Genomic DNA, 26,131 nt, shown 5'->3' with positions numbered 1-26,131 from the left:
CTAGCGTGCTGCATTCCATGGAGTCGCAAAGAGTTGGACATGATTGAGTGAGTGAACTGACTGAACTTCTCAAGGACAAGTCTATGTCTTATTCATCTTTTGGGACAGTCTAGCACATTAAGATATTTAGGAGATGTTTATTGCATGGTGTATTTGTTTGCTACGGCTTCCATAACAAAATACCACATTCTGGGTGACTTAAACACCAAAAATCTATTTTGTCACAGTTCTGGAGAGTAGAAGTCCAAGAACAAGTTGTGGGCAGGTTTGGTTTCACCTTGGTTTGCACATGGCTGCCTTCCTATTGTATACTCACATGATCTTTTCTCTTTGTCTCTATGAGTGTCCAGATTTCCTCTTTTAATAAAGGACACCAGTCAAATTGGATTAGGGCCCACTCATAATGAACTCATTTAACCTTAATTGCTTCTAAAGAAGTAAAAGGGCCCTGTATGTAGTCACATTTTGAGATACTGTGGGCTAGGATTTCAACATATGAATTTAGATGGGACACAGTTCAGTCCATAACATGTGAATTCTTTGATTTGGTATACATTCTAGCTGAAGAAGATTCATTATGGTCTAACGCCAAACCAAGATTGTCAAGGTTGGGACCAAAGATTTCCTAGTTTGTGTAAGAAGAAATGGCTTAATTCTGGTGTTTTGTCTTAATGTAATTGTAGTATATACCTAATGATTAAGACACTGCAGCGTTTAGTATTTGGAAGTACTACCTAACTGTTCTCCTGTAATAATAAGTTTTCTTTCCTTTATTATTTATATCACAAAACATGATAAAACACACAGTCACATACAGTATATGTTTAATGATTAAAACACTGTAACATTTAGTGCTTGGAAGTACTACCTGGCTGTTCTCATGTGAAACAGTAAGTTTTCTTTCCTTTACTCTTTATATCACAAAAGCATATTAAAACACAGTCACACACACATCTGGGCACATATGTGCTTTGTGTACATATTGATTGTTAATGTATGGTTGCTGAACATTTTAATCCAGGAGATACATTTAATAATTGAAGTATTTGGCTTCCCTGGTGGGTCAGTGGTAAAGAATCTGCCTGCAGTTCAGGAGACCTGGGTTTGATCCTTGGGTCTGGAAGATCCCCTGTAGAAGAAAATGACAACCCACTTCAGTATTCTTGGCTGGAGAAGACCAGGGACAGAGGAGCCTGCCAGGCTGCAGTCCATGGAATCACCAAGAGTTGGAGAGTCGGGTATGACTGAGCGATTGAGCCTGCACTTGGTAGTATCTATGTGTGTTGACTTTGTCTTCTGCTGTGGAGTCATAAAAGCAGCTTTTCAAAAGTACTTCTAAGTGTTTTTAAAAAAGTTAGAAAGCTTTAAGGCATGCTTGTTGTAGGGCATCCAGATAGGGAAGAGTCATCAGGTTCTTCTGTTTTATTCTGAACTTAAGAAAAAATGAACTCTCTGGATGCAAAAAGAAAGGATATCTATCATCAAGAAACCTGCAATGGACAAAGAAGTGTGTTTGAGAACTTCTGCTTACAGAAATTGCAGTCTTCTTAGAGCCTGTTCCTCTCCATCGTTTTTATCTTTGTTGCTGTTCATCATCAATAATATTTATATTATTTTGCCATAACTGCTTTTATTTCAATCTTACCTTTCTTTACCATAATGCTGAAATTTTTGGTAATGATTTGCAGACAGTCAGGGCAGGTAAAAGATTAGGAAGTTTGGAGCCTTTTTCCAAATTGCTTTTGCTGACTTGGGTTCCAGGTAATGGAAATTGGAGCTTTTAAATCTATTTCTTCCTTGAAACTTTATTAAATATTTTAGAAAATGGATGGACCTGGATCATGCAGAGAGTTTACTGTTGAATTATCTTGGAAAACCTGATTTGAAATAGGAACTGTCAGTTCAGTTCAGTTCAGTTCAGTCGCTCAGTCGTGTCCGACTCTCTGCGACCCCATGAATTGCAGCACGCCAGGCCTCTCTGTCCATCACCAACTCCCGGAGTCCACCCAAACCCATGTCCATCGAGTCGGTTATGCCATCCAACCATCTCATCCTCTGTCGTCCCCTTCTCCTTCCGCCCCCAATCCTACCCAGCATTAGGGTCTTTTCCATTGAGTCAACCCTTCACATGAGGTGGCCAAAGTATTGGAGTTTCAGCTTCAACATCAGACCTTCCAATGAACACCCAGGATTGATCTCTTTTAGGATGGATTGATTGGATCTCCTTGCAGTCCAAGGGACTCTCAGGAGTCTTCTCCAACACCACAGTTCAAAAGCATCAATTCTTTGGTGCTCAGCTTTCTTCACTATCCAACTCTCACATCCATACATGACCACTGGAAAAACCATAGTAACTGTAGCTCTCTGAAAAGGTTTTAGTCAGAACAGCAGAGTTCATCCTTGTTGTACCAGTTAAAGACTCAGTGATACTCACAGGTTTTCTAAACTTTCCAATTTCTTGTCTTTTACAAGTTCTATAGTTCAGCCTTTGTTCTCCTACTTACATTTAGCAACTTAGATTTGAGGAATGATACCCACTAGGGATTAAAGTTTTTAAATAACAAAGCTGAATCTCTTTCCTTCTTTTTTTCTATTTGGTTATTTTGCTCTCTAAATTTCTCAAAAAAAGACATTATAGATAGAAGTCACCTGTGTTTTCTTTATCAGTTGAAGAAACTTTGCATTTTAGGAATATAGTTTCATATTTTGAAGATAGTTTGTATTTTTAAAAACTTTATGCTTTTACCATTTTTGTGAATTTATTTGCAGGTTTTTTGTACTATTGACATTGTCATCTTGTACGTTTTCAATAAAAATTAAGATATTGTTAGTCACAGTTGACATGTAACCATGTTAACCATGGTAAGCAACTAAAAATTACCCATATTACTATAAATATGTCAGAAACATGCTGTATGCTGCTTTTATTGAGAACATCTGTCTTCTGGAGGGCTCAGAATCATGATTCAGAACATGAGCTTTTATTCTTTGCTTTATTTCAGTATTGCCCTTAGAATCTTTTCACATAAAGAATGTTATTTAATCTAGACAAACTGCTGACTCTTCAGTTATTGGGACAAGTGCTTTAGTTCTTCTGTCTTTTAATTTTTAAGTGCTGCCACCAGTATTACATCTGTTAAATCCAAACAATGTTTATTAGTATTAGCTTATTAGCATTAAATGTAAAATAATATAAAAGCTTATTAGTATAAAATATGAAATAATAGTTTCTGAGTATTGAATTGCATGTGACCTTCCTGATAATTATTTTTAACCTTCATAGAATCATTTCCCTTTAGGTTCTGTTCTCAGGAGTTAAAGTTACTATAAATCTGACTTCCAAATAAATGGAGTATTTATTTCTGCCTTATAGAAAGAGAAAGGGGAGTTATTTCAACAACATGATAAAACTTGAAGAGTATTTTATGCAAAGGAATTATAAGTTACTGAATTATAAAAAATATAACATTTTAACACAAGTATTTGCTTGGGTGGTAGTATGAAGTTTAGGACCAAGTGTGGTATCAGCAAAAAACAACATTCATTCCGAAATAATGTAATTCTGTAGTGTTCTGCAGTTGTGGTTCTGGCTTGCTTGTTGAGCAGTGCTCTGAAAAAATGTTGAAGGCCTCAGGGTCATATTTTGGTACTTTGGCTGAAGTTTGGTTGATGCTGGATATTCAACTCTTGATTTGGTAAATAAGTTCTCCTTCCTTCACATGACTCTCTACTCCTAAAACCACCTTCTGCCCCCACCACTGCAAAGCCTTCTCCCTGATCTCTTCTTATTTTCCTTGAACATTTTTTATTGTTTTATCTTATTTATATTCTGCCCACAGAACCATAAGGCCCATCATAGGTAGTGATTCTTGTGTATGCACTTTAACTGGTCGTTGCATTTGCCTTTGACGTAGACTTCTAGTCATTCTTGAGCTTCCCTGGTGGCTCAGACGGTAAAGCGTCTGCCTACAATGCAGGAGATCCAGGTTCAATCCCTGGGTCAGAAAGATCTCCTGGAGAAGGAAATGGCAACCCACTCCAATATTCTTGCCTGGAAAATCCCATGGATGGAGGAACCTGGTAGGCTACAGTCCATGGGGTTACAAAGAGTCGGACATGACTGAGCGACTTCACTCACTCACTCTAGTCGTTCTGTAATTAATTGAATAACTGAGCATACGCTGTATCAGTGAGAAATTTTCATTTTGACTTTCTCAGCCTACCATCATTTGGATCCACCCTACCTATCATAAATAGTATTTCCTGCTTCTCACAAGGATGTGCTCACTGCTTTGTTGAGGTTGTTCTCTTCAAAGACTCTTGCATAAGTCACAGTAATTTTTATTTTTGTATTTTTGATTTCTCCTTACTTCTTTGGCATCATTCAACATATGTGGCTGTTTATTCTTAAGTAAAAGACCAAATCTCTTAAAATTACTGACAAAAATTAGTTCAAAATGTTAAATGTGCTCCAGTGAAGGTTTCGGATCTTATTTAGCAGTATAGTTTAATTCTACATTTAGCTCTTGCATATTGTTAAATTTTGATAAGATATTTAGGCAAGTTAAAGTAGATATCTTTCCACTTATAAAAAGTCTTTTTATTGGCCTCTGTCACTTTAAAAAATAAAGAATTCTCAATTCACTGAGTTCCAATCGCCAAGGAATCCTGGAGGCCATTTGAAGTTCAGTTTTAAAGTGAACATTTAAATAATAGTAATCTCTAAGAATAGTTTGTAAATTTTAAGCCTTTTGAAAGCTGACAGATTGATTACTTGAATGCAAGATTGTGGAGGTTTATTTTCCTTGCACATTTTTTGACGTTTTACTGATACTTTTCATTTAACTCAATAATTATTATGCTTTAATTGGTGAAAGATTTTGTAAAGTGGTTTGATGATAGTTTATTACTTTCCAAGCATGAAAATTTTCTTCATAGAGATAAGTTCAGAAACAACATGCCTAGGACTGTAGAGTAGTATCATTAACTAAAAAAGATAATCAACTCTCAAGTTTGACAACTTCATACAAATTTGCCGACAGTTAATTGCCATCTATCAGTTTCTGCCTTATTTTGTTATTAAATCATCCAGGACAGGTGGTCATTTCTGGTCACTAAGGAGAAATTTTATGCTTAGCCAAGATTTTCATAAAAATCATACTATCATATATTTGATTTGTGTAGAAATCTGCTAATGACAAAGTTGTGTCCTGGTCTAGAGGAAAAACAGAATATAGTCAGTTCTTATTTTTCACTCCTTTAAAAATTCTTGTAGTTTGATTTCAGAAGTGGCAAATGATCATTTTATAAAAAATTCAAACCATGCCAAAATTTGTAACATAAATACGTATGCACCTAACCCTTGCTTGAAATCTCCATCCACAATTACAGTCCCAAACTAAGTGTATATTTTTCTGTATTTTCTCCATGCATGTATAAACATAAGTTGTTTTACAAAAAAGGACAACATTTTAACAGACTTATTTGCAATCTACTTTTAAAAAATTACCATACAGAGGCTGCCTCATTTTCAAAGGCTGCATAGAAGATTACTTTATGCTTATGCCCTTAATTTTTAATTGATGTGTAGTTTATTGATAATAGTTTGGTTTCAGGTGTACAACATAGTGGTTCAGTATTTTTATAGATCATATTGCATTTAAAGTTATTATGAAATAGCTTTAAAATAATGGCTGTATTTCCGTGTGCTGTACAGTATATCCTTGTAGTTTATTTATTTTATACAGAGTAGTTTGTACCTTTTAATCCTGTGTGCCTTTCTTCCCTCTCCCCACAGGTAATCATTACTTTGTTTTCTGTATCTGTGAGTCTTATATCTATTTTATTATATTCACTCATTGTTTTATTTTTTAGGTTCTACATATAAGTGATATCAGAACATACCCTAATTTTCTCTTTGTTGTAAAATTACTGCTTGATTTTAAAAAAGGAAAAAAAAGTTTGAGTTCAGATTTGCCCTTTCACTTCTACCCTCCTCAGTTAACACACATAGCCATATAGTTGCTATTATTTTTAATTAAATGTTATTTGAAATTTCCAGTGAGCAAAATGATGAGAAACTGAATGTAGACAGTATGAATTTGAATTAATCTTTAGATAAAATTTTAAAAATTTATCTTCTAATTTGTAACAGCCAATTTGGAGTGTTCGCTCATTCAGAAATGTGGTATCTCTCCACTTATGAGGAGTGTATTGTACAGTTCTATGGTTTATTGCATATAGGCCTTTTTTTGTCGATTCTTTCATTTTTTTTCTTGATAGAATATATTTTATATAATAGGTAATTAGCAATATCTTTTTTTTTTTAGCAATATCTTTATATCTCACATTTCATGTTGTAATATGAATTCCAAAGTCCAAGCCAGCCATGTTAGACATTTGTGCATTGTACCCTGTAATTTGCAATACTGCCTTCGTAACCAGTTGAAACTGACTGCCAGATACTCTTCAGACTTGGCAGGATAGATACACCCTTCATTTTGCTACTGGCCATGATAATAACACAATCATAACTACAGCAGTAGACTCTTTATAATATATTGAGCTCCACCCAGTTTGTACTGATAGGAGACCTAAATAAGTGCTAGCTGAATTTTTCTTTGATGACTAATACTTAGGGATTTTAGAGTACTTTAAACAAGACAAACAAGAAAATCATTAAATTCATTGAGTAATAGAAACCTATTATTTGAAAGACATTTAATTTCTCTTTTTCCAAAAGTAGCATGTCTTGTATTAGAAATTAGGGAGTGGAAGCATCTTGCTCCTCAGCTAATCCTCCATAGTAAAAGAGAGTTTAGAATATTTTTTTCTTAAATTTATTTTTTAATTGGAGGAAAATTGCTTTACAGCATTGGGCTGGTTTCTGCCATACAGCATCATGGAATTTTTAGTGTTAATAGGTTTTGTGCCAGAAATCTTTGTCCTTTATTTCTATACTTTAAGGTTCTGTAGGAACAGATGATTTTATGCCTTTCTTTGACTCTGAGGCTCTTTAGTTCTTCTTCACTTTCTGCCATAAGGGTGATGTCATCTGCATATCTGAGGTTATTGATATTTCTCCCGGAAATCTTGATTCCAGCTTGTGTTTCTTCCAGCCCAGCGTTTCTCATGATGTACTTTGCATAGAAGTTAAATAAGCAGGGTGACAATATACAGCCTTGACGTACTCCTTTTCCTATTTGGAACCAGTCTGTTGTTCCATGTCCATGGAAAATAGATGGGGAAACAGTGGAAACAGTGTCAGATTTTATTTTTGGGGGCTCCAAAATCACTGCTGATGGTGATTGCAGCCATGAAATTAAAAGACGCTTAGTCCTTGGAAGGAAGGTTATGGCCAACCTAGATAGCATATTGAAAAGCAGAGACATTACTTTGCCAACAAAAGTCCGTCTAGTCCAGGCTATGGTTTTTCCAGTGGTCATGTATGGATGTGAGAGTTGGATGGTGAAGAAAGCTGAGCGCCGCAGAATTGATGCTTTTGAACTGTGGTGTTGGAGAAGACTCTTGAGAGTCCCTTGGACTGCAAGGAGATCCAATCAATCCATCCTAAAGGAGATCAGTCCTGGGTGTTCATTGGAAGGACTGATGTTGAAGCTGAAACTCCAGTACTTTGGCCACCTCATGCGAAGAGTTGACTCATTGGAAAAGACCCTGATGCTGGGTAGGATTGGGGGCGGGAGGAGAAGGGGACGACAGAGGATGAGATGGTTGAATGGTATCGCTGACTCGATGGACATGGGTTTGGGTAGACTCCGGGAGCTGGTGATGGACAGAGAGGCCTGGCGTGCTGCAATTCATGGGGTCTCAAATTGTCGGACACGACTGAGCGACTGAACTGAACTGAACTGACTCTGAGGATTTCATTTATTTTTGGCTATAAGTTTGACTTCCCTCATGGCTCAGCCAGTAAGCAGTCTGCCTGCAATGCCGGAGACCCGGGTTCAATCCCTGGGTTGGGAAGATCCCCTGGAGAAGGAAATGGCAACCCACTCCAGTATTCTTGCCTGGAAAATCCCATGGACAGAGGAGCCTGACAGGCTACAGTTCATAGGATCACAAAGAGATGGACACGACTGAGTGACTTCACTTCACTTCTTAGTTATAAGGGAAGACCTTAAACACTGTGTACCTTATGTGTATAACTGCTGCTCTGAAAAAGGAATAACAGTCATTATGCTAGGCACTGTGGTAGGTACTCTCATTTAACCCTTAAAGCACTTTTACAAGGTCAATACTATTATTGTCCCAATTTTATAGAGGAGAAACTGTGTTAGTTTATTTAAATAATATGCTTTAGGTTACACAGCTAGTCATGGCCAGAGACTTGAGTCCAGGTCTTTTTAGTACACAAATGGAAACACTTAACTTTGGTTGACTATTTACTCCTTTTTGTCAGTGATCCCACTGAAATGTGGATTATAAGCTTCCCTTTCACTATCTTTTGTTGTTCAGTTGCTAAGTTGCATCCTACTCTTTGTAACACCATGGATTGCAGCACACCATGCTTCCCTGTCCTTCACTATCTCCTGCAGTTTGCTCAGACTCATATCTATTGAGTCAATGATGCCATCCAACCATCTCATCCTCTGTCATCTCCTTCTCTTCCTGCCTTCCGTCTTTCCCAGCATGAGGGTCTTTTTTAATGAGTTGGCTCTTTGCATCAAGTGGCCAAAGTATTGGAGCTTCAGCTTCAGCATCAGCCCTTCCAGTGAATATTCATGGTTGATTTCCTCTAGGATTGACTGGTTTGATCTCCTTGCTGTCCAAGGGATTCTCAAGTGTCTTCTCCATCATCACAGTTTGAAAGCATCAATTCGTTGTCGCTCAGCCTTCTTCCTTTGGGCTTCCTGGGTAACTCAGCTGGTAAAGAATCTGCCTGCAATGCGGGAGACCTGGGTTTAATCCCTGGGTTGGGAAGATCCCCTGGAGAAGGAAACATTTACCCACTCCAGTATTCTGGCCTGGAGAATTCCATGGGCTATACAGAGGGTTGCATAGAGTCAGACATGACTGAGCGACTTTCACTTTCAGCCTTCTTTATGGTCCAACTCTCACATCCGTACATGACAACTAGAAAAACCATAGTTTTCACTATATGGACCTTTGTTGGCAAAGTGGTATCTCTGCTTTTTAATATACTGTCTAGGTTTGTCATAGCTTTTCTTCCAAGGATGAAATGTCTTTTAACTTCATGGCTGCAGTCACCATCCTCAGTGATTTTGGAGCCCAAGAAAATAAAATCTAACTGTTACTGTTGTTTCCCCATCTATTTGCCCATGAAGTGATGGGACCAGATGCCATGATCTTCATTTTTTGAATGTTGAGTTTTAAGCCAGCTTTTTGACTCTCCTCTTTTTACTGTCATCAAGAGGCTCTTTAGTTCCTCTTTGCTTTCTGCCATTAGAGTGATGTCATCTGCATATCTGAGTTTATTGATGTTTCTTCCAGCAATCTTGCTTCCAGTATGAGCTTCATCCATCCCGGCATTTCACATGATGTACTCTGACTTCCCTGGTGGCTTAGAGGATAAAGCATCTGCCTGCAATGTGGGAGACCTGGGTTAGATCCCTGGATTGGAAGATCCCCTGGAGAAGGAAATGGCAACCCATTCCAGTATTCTTGCCTGGAAAATCTCATGGACGGAGGAGCCTGGTAGGCTACAGTCCATGGGGTCCCAAAGAGTTGGACATGATTGAACGACTTCGCTTTCACTTTCTTTCTTTTCACTCTTCTAATAAGATAAATAAGCAGGGTGACAATTTACAGCCTTGACATACAGCCTTGGCATACTCCGTTGTTCCATGTCTGGTTCTAGCTGTTGCTTCTTGACCTGCATACAGGTTTCTCAGGAGGCAGGTAAGGTGGTCTGGTATTCCCATCTCTTTAAGAATATTCCAGTTTGTTGTGATCCACACAGTCAAAGGCTTTAGCATAATCAGTGAAGCAGCAGTAGATGTTTTTCTGGAATTCTTTTGCTTTTTCTGTGATCCAGTGGATGTTGACAATTTGATCTCTGGTTCCTCAATTTGATCTCAGTATCCTTTGAGTATATCTTTTTCCTTAATATTTTCCCGAAGTTCTTAAATTCGCTAAAGCTTTTTTGGTTATTATTGTAATGCCTTTATTTCCTCTAGCTTCCTAGAATATTTTGGAGATATAAAATATCTTTGTGTTGAAATCTTCCTCTTGGTAGTTTGGTTAGTCAGCTAGTTGTCTATCCTAAGTCATTGGAGGTCCAGTTTGTACTGGGAGGGTGGGGCACAAGACTTCTGCATTCACAGAGTAAGCCTTAGATGAGATAGTCAGACCATGTGAACTCTAAATGTAAACTTGGTGCTCTCTGTGCTTCTTGGTTCCTCTTTACCCTTTCAGGGGAGATAGTGATCCTGAGCAGACCTCTCCTAAGGCAACTTTCAGAGTCTGACAGTTCTAAACTCCATTGTCCTATATCTTCATTATCCTATATCTTCTTTCCTTTTTTTTCCCATTCAGTTATATGAAAGCTGCTTCTGGGCTTCCCTGATAGCTCAGTGGGTAAAGAATCCTGCAATGCAGGAGGCCCCAGTTCAATTTCTGCATCGGGAATATCCACTGGAGAAGGGATAGGCTACTCACTCCAGTATTCTTGGGTTTCCCTTGTGGCTCAGCTGGTAAAGAATCTGCCTGCACTGTGGGAGACCTGGGTTGGGAAGATCCCCTGGAGAAGGGAAAGGCTACCCACTCCAGTATTCTGGGCTGGTGAATTCCATAGACTGTAAAATCCATGGGGTCGCAAAGAGTCGGACACTACTGAGCGACTTTCACTTTCACATATGAAAGAAAATAAAGAGTAAACTTATTTCTAGTTCATTTTCTGAAAACTTCTAAAACTTTAATAGAAAATTCAAAATTATCTTATGTATTCCTTTTAAAATCTTGTTCCTTTAGAGTTCTATAAAATTATTTTTATTTAAAAATTTAAAATATTGTGTTAATCATAAAAAAGTGTATTTATCATTGGTAGTGAAGGTTCATACCAATAATGATGACTCTTTCTAAACTGTATCACTGTATCGAAGTAACAGTTCCTGAAAGTTGTATTGATAAACTTAGTGGATTTTTACCCCCATTATTAAACTTATACCATCACAGAAGCTTAATTTATAATGTAAATTGCCAAATCCTAACCCTGATTTTTAGTTTTGAAAGTTAGCCTTTTTAGCTGTTATCTTCTTTCATGCAAGATTTTCTATTCGTTCTGTATCCTAAACTAATATCAGGAGTAATTGGTATGCTGCTGTTATGAATAGCAGTAAAATGATTGAATCAATCCAGTACAAAGAAGAACTAGTATTATGGTTTCAGTATTGAAACACTGTATAATATCAAACTGTTCATAATACAGCCAAGGAACTAGATATATCTAGTACAAAATTACCTTTATAAATTAGATCAACCAATAATTTTTACAGAAATAAAATACTAGATGGTAATCTTATTAAATAGCAAGTAGTTCAGAGCATTCTTTATTGATCCTTTGTGTCAATTTTGTTGCTTTTTTAGTTAAAAAAATATAGAATTGGTATTTATTTCTTTTCATGACCTTGCTGCTCTTCTTTTTCTTTGTTCAAAGTGGAGCATACATTTGTACTCCCTTGGTGGGAACATCTTAGGTAACATGGGATGTTAATATTGCTTCTAAGGACTGCGTGACAGCAGAGAGAACAGTTACTGGCATACAAATGCACATACCACATGCTGTACCATACTTCCTTCTCTCCCTTACTCCACACTTCTCTCCCTTACTCCCTTCCCACCTTGAATTGGGCAGACAAAATTCACCAAAAATTAGAGCAGAGTTAACATAAAGAGTTCATTATTTTGGCCCTGGGGCATAAACTAATGGAAAAGAATTGAATTTAGTAAATTATACTGTGAATCAGTTCTTTGTAAATTCTGTTATAGATTCCTGTTCTCAGAATTTATCTTGTTCTTTTGGCAGATGTTTATTGCCTCTCAGGATCTGCTTTACCAAGACCCAGAGGGTGATCGTAATGATCTGATGCCCAGAAATCTTGATTATAGCTTTACTTTTTGGCAACAGCTTTATTGATATATAATTCACATACCATACACATCTCACTTCAAGTGTACTGAACTCAGTGGTTTTTAGAATATTCACTGAGTTGAACAATCATCAAAGGAGTCTTTAAATTAGTGGTCTTCTATGACTTTTATTTTTTAGCCTAGTGTTTTTGAGGTCCGTATAATGTTGTAAAGTGAATCAGTACTTCGTTTCTTTTGATGATTGAGTGTTAATCAATTTTGTGGACTTACTTATTCATCAGTTGATGGACATTTGTATTGTTAACACTTCTTGGCTCTTGTGAGTGGCTATAATGGTACTATTAATATTTGTGTATAAAGTTTTGTGTGGATATATATTTTCATTTCTCTTGGGTTATGCCTTGGAGTGGAAGTGCTGGATCATATGATAACTCTGTGTTTAATCTTTTGAGGAATTGCCAAACTACTTTTCCAAAGTATATGTACCTTTTTACATTCCCACCAGCAATGTGTGAGGGTTCCAGTTTCTTTACTTCCTTGTCAACATTTCTTATTATCTACAGTTTTTATTGTAGCTCTACTAGTGGGACCTGCTTGAATCTTGAATCACATATACCTGTGCCTTACTGTGACTTGTTTTTCTTGCATTTAATTATGGTGATCCTTGTATGACTGGCTGTCTCTTAGTTTGCTCATTGCTGTACACATATGTAAACCCATCTTTTGTTCCTCCTTTACCGCTGATCCTGCTGAATTCCAGACAGGGCTTGATGACTAATCTTGGATACAATACTACCTGCCCTTGAAGAAGATAGAGATTTTGATAGCTTCCTATAGAAATAGGTTGTTTCAATTTTTAATTGCTGTCATCTCTTCATCGATTTGATAATAGTTTACAAATGAAAACATATACCTGTGATGTTGTTTATTCCTGTAACTGTCAATTGTGTAGAAGAAAAATCTGGCTACTAAATATCTATCTTGTTTTCCTCTTTTTTCTGGAAGTAGTTTACAAAGTGGGTGTTAAGTACAAAAATCATCTATGGTGTTAGAAGTTAGGATAATGGTTAAAACTCTTGGTGGGTGGAGTGACTGGAAGGGGATTTCTGGAATGCTAGTTATCTTACGTTTCTTGATCTTGGAGCTAGTTACATAAGTGTGTGAGAATTCATTGGCTGTAAACTTAGAATATATGTGTTTTTGTTATACTTCAATAAAATCTTAAGTTAAAATTGTTAACATTGTTTAAATAATTTTTAGCACTAGTAAAGGTCTTCATTTGTCTTATTGGCTACCTTTTAAATGAGTATATATCCATTTTAAAAAATGTATTTATTTTCAATTGAAGGATAATTGTTTGACAATATTGTGTTGGTTTCTGCCATAATCAACATGAATCAACCATAGGTGTGCATATGTCCCCTCCCTCTTGAACCTTCCTCCCACCTCCCATCCCAAGAATGTATTCCATTTTGAGTCATATTTAATACCTTACATTATCACCATTCTTGTATATACACTGCTTTGATGTAGATGTTTTAATTTCAGGTTCTCTTGTTAGGGCTTCCCAGATGTGCAGCTCGTAATTTTAGAGGTACAGTGATTTAGGTTTTTAGATTGGCTATGGAGAGTTTGATTTTTATGTTCTTCTGTGTTGCTTTAACTGAGTGATCTGAAGCAACTCAACTTGGCTTTTTTCTTTCTATATGTATCTAAAACTTCATGAAATGTAGTAATTGTGCCTACTGTCTATTGGTGAGTTGAGTCTCGTTAAGAGACTAGAGTAATGTGAAGGAAAGAACCATGAAAGAGAAGCTATATTCATATTCATTATTTATAGTAATCCATCTAACACAGTAATCATCAAGATGTACAGAAAGTATTTGATATAATTATCACTTGAAAATGTGATACCAAAAGAAAAACATTATTGACTAATCAAAGTCTTTTGAATTCTGATCCTTTTATCTGTTTTTACTGTAATAGGTTTTGGAGAAGTTGTTTGATTTTGACCAAATATATTATGCTGCTGATGTTAGGAAGATACAATAAGGTCAGCTTTTTGATTAATATAAGTTTTGAAGTTGACTTATGTTCTATGTTCTATGATCTTTACTCCGTTTCTAAAAATTGGATCTGTAAGAGGTATCAGAGAAAAATGACTTGTTATAGCCATTTTATATCTTGATGAGAAAAAGGCATTTCTGCCCTGTTACAGAAATATTCATGCTTCCCAATTGCCGCTTGTGATAGAGAACCTGCCTGCCAATGCAGGAGACTTAAGAGACATGGGTTCGATCCCTAGGTTGGAAAGATTCCCTGGAGGAGGGCATGGCAACCTACTCCAGTATCTTTGCCTGGAGAATCCCATGGACAGAGGAGCCTGATGGGCTACGGTCCATGGAATCACAAAGAGTCGGACATGATTGAAGTGACTTAGCATGCACGCACCGGAGAAGGCATTGGCACCCCACTCCAGTACTCGTGCCTGGAAAATCCCATGGACGGAGGAGCCTGGTAGGCTACAGTCCATGGGGTCGCTAAGAGTCGGACACGACTGAGCGACTTCACTTTCACTTTTCCCTTTCATGCACTGGAGAAGGAAATGGCAACCCACTCCAGTATTCTTGCCTGGAGAATCCCAGGGACGGCGGAGCCTGGTGAGCTGCCGTCTATGGGGTCGCACAGAGTTGGACACGACTGAAGCGACTTAGCAGCAGCAGCAGCAGCAGCACGCACGCACAGGAATATTCTCAGTGGAATATGAGAACTCTTTAAATATTATAATAAAACACATTGACAATCTTTTAAATATCGTGTTGTTTCTTCTAGGCCTTCCTTAAAGTTTCCCATGTCTCAATGGACTCCTGAATATAACAAGCTGTATACCTTAAAAGTGGATATGAAGAGTGAGATTCCTTCTGATGCACCAAAGACACAGGAGAGTCTGAAAGGGATCCTCTTGCATCCAGAGCCCATCGGGGCAGCCAAAAGTTTTCCTGCTGGAGTTGAGATGATTAATAGTAAAGTGGGGAATGAATTCTCTCATTTGTGTGATGATTCTCAAAAACAAGAGAAGGACATGAATGGTAACCAACAAGAGCAAGAAAAAAGTGTTGTGAGGAAGAAACGCAAAAGCCAGCAGGCTGGCCCTTCATACATGCAAAATTGTGCTAAAGAGAACCAGGGAATATTAGGATTGAGACAACACCTAGAAACACCAAGTGATGAAGATAATGATTCCTCTTTTAGTGATTGTCTTTCTTCTCCTTCATCTAGTCTGCATTTTGGAGATTCTGATACTGTGACTTCGGATGAGGATAAAGAAGTCTCTGTAAGACATTCCCAGGCAATTTTGAGTGCTAAAAGTAGAACTCATAGTTCACGGGCCCATAAGTGGCCTCGGACTGAGACAGAATCCGTTTCAGGATTGTTAATGAAAAGACCCTGTTTTCATAGCAGTTCATTAAGGAGACTTCCATGCAGAAAGAGATTTGTGAAAAATAATTCCTCCCAGAGGACACAGAAACAAAAAGAGAGGATATTAATGCAGAGGAAAAAACGAGAAGTGTTAGCCCGAAGGAAATATGCGTTGCTCCCCAGTTCTAGTAGTTCCAGTGAGAATGACCTCAGCAGTGAATCCTCTTCCAGCTCATCAACTGAAGGAGAAGAAGATTTGTTTGTTTCTACCAGTGAAAACCACCAAAACAATCCAACTGTTCCCTCAGGTAAAAATGCTGTTCCTTAAATTTAGTATAGCATGGAAGCTATTGCATTGTGTTTGTCCTTATTTTCTTCTACATTTGGTGATTTCCTTATATTTAAAAGGAATATGAGGCTCTATTAACTTTTATGTTTAAGCCATATAAATAACCAACTTTATTTAGCCGTGACCCCTCTTCTGAGATACAAATGTTTAAATTTTCTAAAATTTTAAATAGAAAATTATAAATTTTTCTGTTCTGATAAAAATGAAGCAAGAGATTTTATTGAGGGTTGTTTTGAAAAAATTTTCATTTTATACATATCAGATTATATTTTATGAATTGTTGATTTATGATACAGTTTCTTTTTTTTTCCTGTAGTGCTTCTTTAATATGTTTACCTTTTATGAGTGCCTTTTTAGATAGCTATGTGACAGATTTCTTTTATATTCAGCCACAGTAGGGACAATTCTGGTCACTAAAAAAGACACTAATTTTTCCTCAAGTACTCTAGTCTTACTGTTTACTATGCCTTTGTTGTGTTCTTTATAACCAAAAAATAATTTCAAGCATTTGAGAGGTAGCTTTTATTGTGATACTGGAACACAAACTTTTAGTCCTGACAGTGCTCAGTTAAGCCTGTGATTAGTAAGTTAAAAACGGATTAATCATTAGCTCGAGTGTACCCCTCACCACAGTAAATGTAACATTTAATTGGAATAAGTTTATGTATAGTCTCTGAAGTGTATGTTACATATAAACCATTTTTACACTTTACAGTAACGTAAGGTAGTTTGATGAAGTGAGCGTTGAGGAGTGAAGTCTGAACTGAGGTAAAAGATTACTTTCTTGTGAAAGTATAAGGAAAATGGGATTTGAGAAAGCTTGATTTTTATGGGGCAAAGATCATGGTTTCCAATTACTGGCAGTACTTTCCCAGTCCTTGCCTGGTGTCTTCCTGTTGAGGGCAAAGCCTACTAGCCTTCTCTGCAGATGACCATTTCTCCCTCTTCTCTCCTTCTATGTGGGTCCCTTCCTTTTTTAAGACTCCCTTTCCTCTTCCATATTTATTTTTCTGTCCTTGCCAGAACACTGAAATCAGCAACTTTGTTCTTAATTTTAGTCTTAGCTATGGCTAGTTCATTTTTTTTTAAAACCTACATAAATACTTGTTTTTAAAAAAGTTCATTGAGATCACCTGAAAGAAGGTTACAGCAGTCATTCCTTGAAGTTTTTTGAGAAAGAGAGAAGTGATAATAGGAATTGTCTTGCTTAAACGTCACATTTTACATTTTTCTCAGGTAATTGGAATGTGAAGACTAGTTTGGGGAGTAGGAGCAACATAATCTAGCATCTACTTGAAATTAGTCAGACAGCATGGTTGGTTATGTAAAGCAGAAGTTCCAAGGAACTGGTATTTGTAAGGAAGCATAAGAGTAGAGTAAATGTAGTTCTGGATCGGTGTCTTTATCTAGGAAGAAAGGAGTTTGTATATCCTCAAATTTTCAAGATAAATTCAAACTCTAATTCATTTTAAAATCTTGTTTAGTACTGTTGTAGCATGTGGGTTTTTAAACTTTCTCGTAAGAATTACGTTATTTTCAAACATTACCCTTAATGGTTTGTCTCTGAAAACACAGATCCAAAAGTTGAAGCCAAGTATTCCTGATGTTTTCTCGTTTCTAGACCAGAATTTTTTTTTAAGTTAGTTTTTTAATAGTAATATTCATTTGGTGTGAAATTTTAAAAGTACCAAGAAAGTAAAAAGTAAAAGTTTACCTTTTCTTAGGTTCCAGTCTTGCTACCCAAAAGTAATCAGTTAGCAGTTTCTTACTTCCTTCAGAAAATGTGGAAGTATATATAAATGTAGATAAGTAATATGGGTTTTAAAAATATCAGTATGTATAGTTACCTCATTAAAAAAAAAGAGCTGCATAGTATTCCCTTTGTATACGTGCTCCACAATTTAATCAACTTATTTTTGTTGATAATTTGCTACATTCATCAGTATTTCAGCGTTCTGCATGCATTTTTTACATGTCTAAGTAAGCATATCTTAAGGAATAATTTGAAAAGTATATCACAGGGTATATGCATTTTAAAATTTGCTAGCAATTGTTGCCAGAATGCCCTCCAAGGAGTTTGCCTCAAGTTCTTCACGCCCCAACAGTGGAGGATATCATGATATTAAAAATACCTAGTATTGGGGACTTCCTGGTAGTCCCATGGTTGGGATTCTGCCTGCCAATGCAGGGAACACGGGTTCAATCCCTGGTCCAGTAAGATCCCACATGCCATGGAGCAGCCAAGCCTGTGAACCACAGCTACTGAGCCTGCAAGCCGCAGCTACTGAATCCCAGGGCCCAGAGCCCATGCTCTGCAACAAGAGAAGCCACTGCCATGAGAAGCCTGTGCACCTCAACAAAGAGAAGTCCCTACTTGCCGCTACTAGAGAAAGCCCATGTGTAACAATGAATTTAGACCCAGTGTAGTCCAAATAAATAAATAAAAATTTAAAAAATACCTAGTATTTGTTGGGTATTTACTCTGTGCTGGTGATGTTCTGGGCTTCCCAGGTGGCGCTAGTGGTAAAGAACCCGCTGGCCAGTACTGGAGATATAAGAGGTAGGGGTTTGATGTCTGGGTCAGGAAGATCCCCTGGAGAAGGATATGGCAACATACTCCAGTATTTTTGCCTGGAGAATCCCAAGGGCAGAGGAGCCTAGTGGGCTATAGTCCATAGGGTCACAGAGTTGGACATGATTGAAGCAACTTAGCACGCATGCACAGTAATGTTTGAAGTGTTTTATATGTGTTCTCATTTAATACTCCCACTCTTTGGAGGTAGATTCTGTCATTATCATCTTCATATCATAGAGAAGCATTTAGAAAACCATTTTAGAATAATTTATATACAAAATAGTTAAATATTGATGGGACTTAGATGTATTGTCAAACATTTTTTCCTTTTATTCCACTTTATTGTATTTTTTTATTAATCTTTATTTTCTAACTTTTTATTTTGTATTGGGGTATAGCTGATTAACAATGTTATGATAGTTTCAGGTGAACAGCGAATGGTATATTGTCAAAAATTTTTAGTGCTCTCAAAAAATTGACTTCTTTAGATTCTTTGAGGTAGGGTTTTCTTCTAGATGTATTTTTAGTGCTGGCTTTTTGACTCCAGGTCTAGTGTGTTTTAGTGTGTGTAAACGATTAGGGAAGGATTTATCTACTGAACTTTAGTAATATGATTTGTAATGTGAATGGGCATTATCTAGAGTACTGGGACAACTTTTTCATAATGCTATTCATCAGCGCTTATTGATTATTATTGTAGTGAACTGATGGAAAGAATGTTTTACATGTTAAGTCTTTTGTTTAACCTTCAAACTCTCTAAGGCAAAACTGTTGTAGATAATTAAAGGGTTTTGCCAGATTACCAAGAATGAGTTATTTAAGTCAGTACTTTACATTGCATAACAAATTAGTTCATATGTAATCAGCAGATTTCTGTGTAATCCCTACTTGCCTTTTGCTTTATCATTATTGTCTTTTAAATTTATTAGAGCTCTCTATTCAAGCCTAGAAAGCCAAAATGATACACAACTTGAGTTGTTGGACATTGAGTTATTTCCCTTTGCCAATTGGGTAGAGAATTTATACATCCTGTTTTGTTCTCAATATTTGCCAAGAACTTCATATGTTTTAAAATAAGCTAGTGGCAGCTAAGTTTTCAGAGAGCTATTCAGTGTGCCTTCTCTGAACTGCTGTTTAAATTTTTATTACATAGTACTATAGGCTTTGGTTTCTCCCAATTAATTGTGCTTTTGAGGACCTCCTTATTTTACTAACTTTAAATTAAATATTTATAGATTATATTTCCTCCAGACTTGAAGGAAATGTAAATACCATGTATGGCCCCAAATAAGAGAGCTACAATATGTCAGTCCCACTTTCCTACTGAGGAGAAAAAAAAAGTTTTGACTGTCTTGAAATATATACATTTAGGGCTATAGTTAAAGTAGTCAGTCTTTAAATCACTGATTTATTTGCATATATAAAATGTTGAATAAATATCAATTTAGAAATATTGTGTGTCGGTACTCACATTTCCTGATAATAGGAATTATAATAATAATAATAATTATTATTACTTACACAGGCACCTTAGGTACCAGTGACTTGGTAATTGCTAGAACCACATCTTAAGTCAGACAGTTTTCAAGATCATATTATTCTCATCTTTGTGTAAGATATAGCACTTGCTGACTCCATGAGTGATGTTGTCACTGGAAATTTTATCCCAAACTGCATATACCTTTCTTCCTTTTATTATGACTGGAAAATCCCTTTTGCATAGGTTTTTTGTTTTGTTTTATATCTCATAGCTGTACACTTTATTTACAGCTTTTAAAAATGTATCCAACAGGTGTATATTCATATTTTGTGACTGTACTCCATACTATATTGACTTAAGGGTTTTACAAGTGTACTCAACTTGTAAAGATGCTCAACCCTTGGAATTGTAAAGTCCTTACACTGTGAATTATATCTAAATTCATGAATATTTCTTTTCTAAAAATAACAGTTTTTGTTGTTATTTTGTAATTTTTATATGGGACTTTTCACACTTTTAATATAAAAATATATAAGTATACAAGGGAACTCCTACATATTCAGAATCTAACTTCAGTTTTCAACATTCTGCCATTCTTATTTCATCTCTTACCTCACTTTTTTTTTTAATGGAGAATTTCAGAACAGTTTCTGACATCATACCATTTAATTTGTTTTATATACTACATATTTCCTACAGACTGGTGGATCTAAAAGCTTGATTAGATTCAGGTTCAGTTTAGCAACATTTCCTTGGTGGTGCTGTGCACTTTCTGTTGTATCACATGTTAAAGTTGATGAGGGTGTAGATTGTGTCATCCTGATCCTTCCACTATAAAATTTCCCATCAACATTTCATGAAATACTTTTAGCAGCTTTGATGATCTTGTCTAGATACATTATTTCATTAAGGGTTCTAAAATGCTGACTTTCTAATTCTGTCATTCTGTTACATTTATTAACTGAGTTCTCTTAAAAGGAATAATTTTCCCTACATCAACTAATTGGTTACTCTGAAACGTAGGTCATACAGGAAAGGTAAGATGAATGCTTGAATCTTTACCTTCATTTACTATTTTTTCAGAATAAACTCTAGCAATATTTAAAAAGATTTTTCATTTTCAAGTACCATTTTGAGATCATGGATTTTGGCATAGTTGATGTGTTTTAGTCTTATTCTTTTTGATGTTCAGATAGTTTCATCTTTGGCCAGTGGGAGCATCTTCAAGTTGGTCTGTGTCCTTCTGATACCACTCAAGTAAACTTTGATAATTTTCTTACTCTCTGATATAACAAGATAGTCCAGATTCATCCTTTCCACCTGGAACTAGTCATTCCAAGTACTCCTGATTGCTTTTTATTGAGAAATGATATTTAGAAGCTATACACTGGGAACAGAACTGCTCATTGTTCTATTGGGTTATCATTGCTTTTCATCTTTCTTAATGGATATAGTTTGTAAAGATTATAGAAAGATAAATCATTAATTCATGTGAGTATTTCCACTGAAAATTTAGGATTAGAGTTTTTATGTAAGCTTGTGTTTTACTTTTTGATCTGTTTACTCTTACATTGAAAATCTTGATTCTTAACAATATTAACTTTTATTCTATACAAACTAGACAAGTAAACATTCATATATGAATTTAAATGAAAATATTTACAATTATTACTAACAATAATTCTGTTGAATATAATACAAAATTTTTTCTGTGTGTTTCTTTGTTGCCCTTGGCTGGTTTTCTGTGTGGTTATGCCACCAATTTAATATGCATTTAGGATCATTTGTTTCATGGTTGCTGCAAGGTTTTGTTTTTTTCTTTTAAAGGATTTATAAAAATTTTTAGTTTTGCTTTTTAATTCTGTGAAGCACATACCTGGTTCTGAAGTCAAAATCACTGCAGACAGTGACTGCAGCCACTAAATTAAAGGACGATTGCTCCTTGGAAGCAAAGCTATGACAGACCAAGACAGGGTATTAAAAAAGCAGAGACATCTCTTAGCTGACAAAGGTCCATATAGTAAAAGCTGTAGTTTTTCCAGTAGTCAGGTATGGATGTGAGAACTGGACCATAAAGAAGGCTGAGCGCTGAAGAATTGATGCTTTTGAATTGTGGTGCTGGAGAAGACTCTTGGGAGTCCCTTGGACAGCAGGGAGATCAAACCAGTCAATCCTAAAGGAAATCAACCTGAATATTCATTGAAAGGACTGATGCTGAAGCTCCAGTACTTTGGCCACCTGATGTGAAGAGCCATCTCATTGGAAAAGAGCCTGATGCTGGGAAAGATTGAGGACAGAAGAAGGGGGTGACAGAGGATGAGATGGTTGGATGGTATCACTGATTCAATGGACATGAGTTTGAGCAAACTCGGAGAGATAGTAAAGGATGGGGAAGCCTGACGTGCTGCAGTCCTTGGGGTCAGAGAGAGTCAAACACGACTTAGTGGCTGAACAAAATCAAAACTTATAAATAAGATGCATTCATTGAGGTCTAGTTTTCCATCTCTGCCCTCTCTTCCTGTCTTTTCCTCACTAATAGTCATTTCTCACTATTTTTCTTAGTTTGTTCCATTTTTTCTCTTCAAAAAGATTAGCAAATGTATATATATGCATGTGTATATATGCTTACATACACACATCCCCCCCTTACTCACAACATAGCTCTCTTTTTCACTTAACAATATATTCAATTGTTAGAGTATAGAGATATAATAGAGGAATAAAAAAATGGATATGAAATGTAGGCTTTCATTCCTCTAGTCATTCTTTTTCATTCCTCTTTTATTTTTTCCACAGGTCCACAGTACTTGTTGTATAGTTATATCCTAATTTGTTCAGCCAGTCTCCTATTGATGAACATTTTGCAGACTTTTGCTATTATGAATCGGCTTGCAATGAATAGCTTTTTGTATGCCATTTTATCTTTGGGATAGAATTCTAGGAGGGGATTGTTGGGTCAAAGACAAAAGAGTATGTTATTTTAAAAATATGGCCAAATTTCTGTGTGAAGATTGTAACCATTTTGGATTCATCAGCGTTGTATGAAAGTGCCTATTTCCCCAAAGCCTTTCCAGCAGCATCTGTTGTCAGATTTTAATTTTTTGGTCCGTTTGATAGGCAAGAAGTAGTATATCAGTGTAATTTAATTTGCATTTTTTATGAGTAATGTTTGTGTGTCTTTTCATGTATTTAAAAGTTATTTGCATTTCTTTTCTTGTGATCAGTCACTTTATTTGCCTGTTTTTCTCTCAGAATATTGGTCATTATTCCATCCATTTTTAGAAGTTTTTTATATATATATTAGAGAGATGTATTCTGTATTGCACAGTTTCCTCAAATTTGTCTTTAGTTTTTGACTCTGCAGTGTCAAAAATTGTTTTAGATTAGTCACATTTATTGACCTTTACTGTTTCTGTGTTTCTAAATCGTAATTAGTAAAGTTTTTCCCACTCCAAGTTTATAAGGGAACTAACCTATTTCCCTCTGGCCCCTGTATTGTTTACCTTTTTTTCCCCCCTTACAAAGCGCAGATCTATTTGATGTTTACAATGTGAAGAATGGATTCTTTTTTTCATGTGACTATCCAACTGTCCCAAACCAAACCGTTTAAAATGTTCTTTCTCCTATTGACTTGAGATGCCACCTTTGTCATATGTTAAATTTCCATAAGCATTTGGATCTATTTATGGAACTTTCCTACTATTCCATTGGTCAGTCTGTCTGTCCATGCACTAGAAGTACAGTTTTACTTATAGACTCTTTCATATTTTCCTGATTATTTTCTTCTGTCTTTTCCTCCAAGTGAACGTATAATCAACTTTTTATTTGAGAATGGTGGTAGTGGGGAGACACATGATGATATATTTTTTGGAATTGTATTTGTAGGCTAAATTAGAGTGAACTGACATCTTTAAGATTTTGGGTGTTCCTATTCCAGAGTATGGAATGTCTTTTCATTTACTGAAATGTAGTTTTGATCTTGCAGGGAATGTTTTGTAGATTTTTTATCAGCTTTATTGAGGTATAGTTTACCTATCATAAAATTTATCTGTATTGGGTATACAGTTCAGTGACTTAGTAAACTTAGAGCTGTACAGCCATTGCCACAGTACAGTTTTAGAACATTTCCATTAATCTCAAAAGATCCCACCTGCCTGTTTACAGTTAGTCTCTGTCCTACACTTACTTCCTCATATAACCTCTAATCTGCTGCTGTTTCTATAGACTTGCCTTTTCAGGACATTTCATATAAAGAAATCATACTATATGTGATCTTTTGTATCTGGCTTCTTTCACTTCCCTTAGTGTTTTTGAGGTTCAGCTATGTTGTAGCAGATATCAGTAATTAGTTTCATTTTGGTTTTATTTAATTCTATTCATTTTATTACTTAGTTCCTTTATAGTATGCCATTGAATTGATAAGCCACATTTTGTTTGCCATTTGTCAGGTGGTGGACATTTAATTGTTTCTAATATTTGACTATTGTAAATAATACTATTTGTGAACATTTGGGTACAGATTCTTTGTGTATGTATATGTTTTCATTTCTGTTGAATAGATACCCAACAAAAGCTTCCCAAAGAAGAAGAGTCAAAGCTACCAAAACTTAAGTAACTTTGTGACTACAAAAGACAGGAGCAGTAGCAATGGCAACTGTAACAGGAAGATTCTTTTGATAGTAACTAGCATCAGCTTGTTGAGTATGCGTTGCCTGATGATATATTTTATGTAAAGAGTCTGAGTTCAGATTGGGAATTAGGTGTTAATTCCAAGTATTGCTTATGTTTGTTCGACAAGTGATTTAAACTTTCTAAGTTTCAGTTTCTTATGGAGCTAGACACGTAGAATATTAAACATGAGACAGAGTATATGCTCACAAATTGGAAGCTCTTCTTGTTATTGGCATCATACCAGACTTAAGATACAGGGAAACCAAAATAACAAGTGATATGGAGGGATTCTTGAAGAAGTCTATGAGAGCAACCATTGTTTTTGTTACCATTGTTACACTATCCAGATTGTTACATTTTATTTTTCTCATGAAGTACAAATAAAATCAGTAATCTTAAAAGAAATAGCTAAATCACCTGCAGTCCCATCACTTTTAGTTACACTGAAGTTTCTTGTCATTTAATATTTCTATGTGTAAAAGACAACATAAAAATGAAATTGGTCCAATAAGAAGTGACCTGTTGATTTTTTTAAAGCTTTATTAGGGTTAACTTCATAATTTCAGGGATATTTCCTTTAAATTTTGTTTTAAATAATAGTCATTCTAAAGATACCCAAATCTTGCCTAATTGTGATAGTTATTTAGTTGCATGATTTTTGTGTAGTGTGTTCAAGTATTATAAAGGTTCTTTTTGGAAAATTTACATTTAAGCAAATAGAGGAACAGTGCCTAAATGAGTTACTTATATAACTTTTAGTTATACAACCTCTATATTCATAAAAAATGATACAAATTGAATTTTAATGCATTAGCAAAGCTAGCTTTGTATCATTTAAAAAAGAGTCGGACACGACTGAGCGACTGAACTGAACTGATAGAATTGCATTTATAATCAAACCATATTCTCCATTTTTTTAGGGGTTTGTAAATATGATATTGGTAGATGGCAAGACATGACCTTGGATGGAAGTATATATATTTTAGAGATATCAGGGCTTTTGAACTGATGTCTAATGCCACCACTCCAGTCCAAATCTCAGGAATTTTTCTCTCCCCTTGATTTATAATCCTGAAGAAAAATTAAGAAAACCTGAATGTACTAGGTATCAAAATAGAATTATTTTAGTCCTTTCAACAAATGGTGTTGGGACAATTATATATCTACACGCTCAAAAGGTAAATTTAGACCTTTTATATCATATCAGACACAGAGATTAACAAAATGGATCACAGACATAAATGTTAAGAGCTAAATTACACAATTGCTAAAGAAACATACAAATTCTCAGTCACCTTTGGTTATGCAGAGGTTTGTTTATAAACAGTCACCAAAAACGTGATCCGTTAAAGAAATTGCTGATTTGGCGTTTCACCAAAATGAAAGACTTCTTCTTTTTTTAATTTTATTTATTTTTTAATTGAGGGATAATTGCTTTACAGAACTTTGTTGTTTCCTGTCAAACCTCAACATAAATTAGCTATAGATATACATATAACCCCTCCCTCTTGAACCTCCCTGCCATCTCCCTCCCCATCCCACCCCTCTAGGATAATACCGAGCCCCT

At 35.8% G+C, this 26,131-nt stretch overlaps 1 protein-coding gene and 1 long non-coding RNA gene across 51 annotated transcripts in view; both read left to right on the top strand.

The window, feature by feature from the left end:
* RNF111 (ring finger protein 111) overlaps positions 1 to 26,131 on the top strand; it is a 111,052-nt gene that overhangs the window by 46,019 nt on the left and 38,902 nt on the right. For 38 of the 50 annotated variants that reach the window (XR_014059439.1, XR_014059442.1, XR_014059444.1 and 35 more), the window contains one exon: positions 14,902 to 15,797. Coding sequence is in view for 40 of the 50 variants with exons in the window: in XM_081510026.1 (XP_081366152.1) it covers positions 14,902 to 15,797 (896 nt within the window). In the remaining 10 variants the exon portion in view is untranslated. Of the gene's footprint in view, positions 1 to 14,055; positions 14,123 to 14,901; positions 15,798 to 26,131 lie in introns of all 50 variants that reach the window. The other 12 variants (XM_081510058.1, XM_081510037.1, XM_081510044.1 and 9 more) reach the window with 1 other exon arrangement.
* LOC145513499 (uncharacterized) lies at positions 1,151 to 13,308 on the top strand. Its single transcript, XR_014059447.1, has 2 exons — positions 1,151 to 1,238; positions 12,005 to 13,308. It is a non-coding gene; the product is annotated as an uncharacterized LOC145513499 (long non-coding RNA).

The sequence above is a fragment of the Giraffa tippelskirchi genome, chromosome 7 (genome assembly GCF_054371585.1).
Source record: "Giraffa tippelskirchi isolate mGirTip1 chromosome 7, T2T-mGirTip1v1.2.pri, whole genome shotgun sequence".
Taxonomy (NCBI): Eukaryota; Metazoa; Chordata; class Mammalia; order Artiodactyla; family Giraffidae; genus Giraffa; species Giraffa tippelskirchi.
Note: the sequence above shows the minus strand (reverse complement) of the source record. Positions and strands in the feature narration are given on the sequence as shown.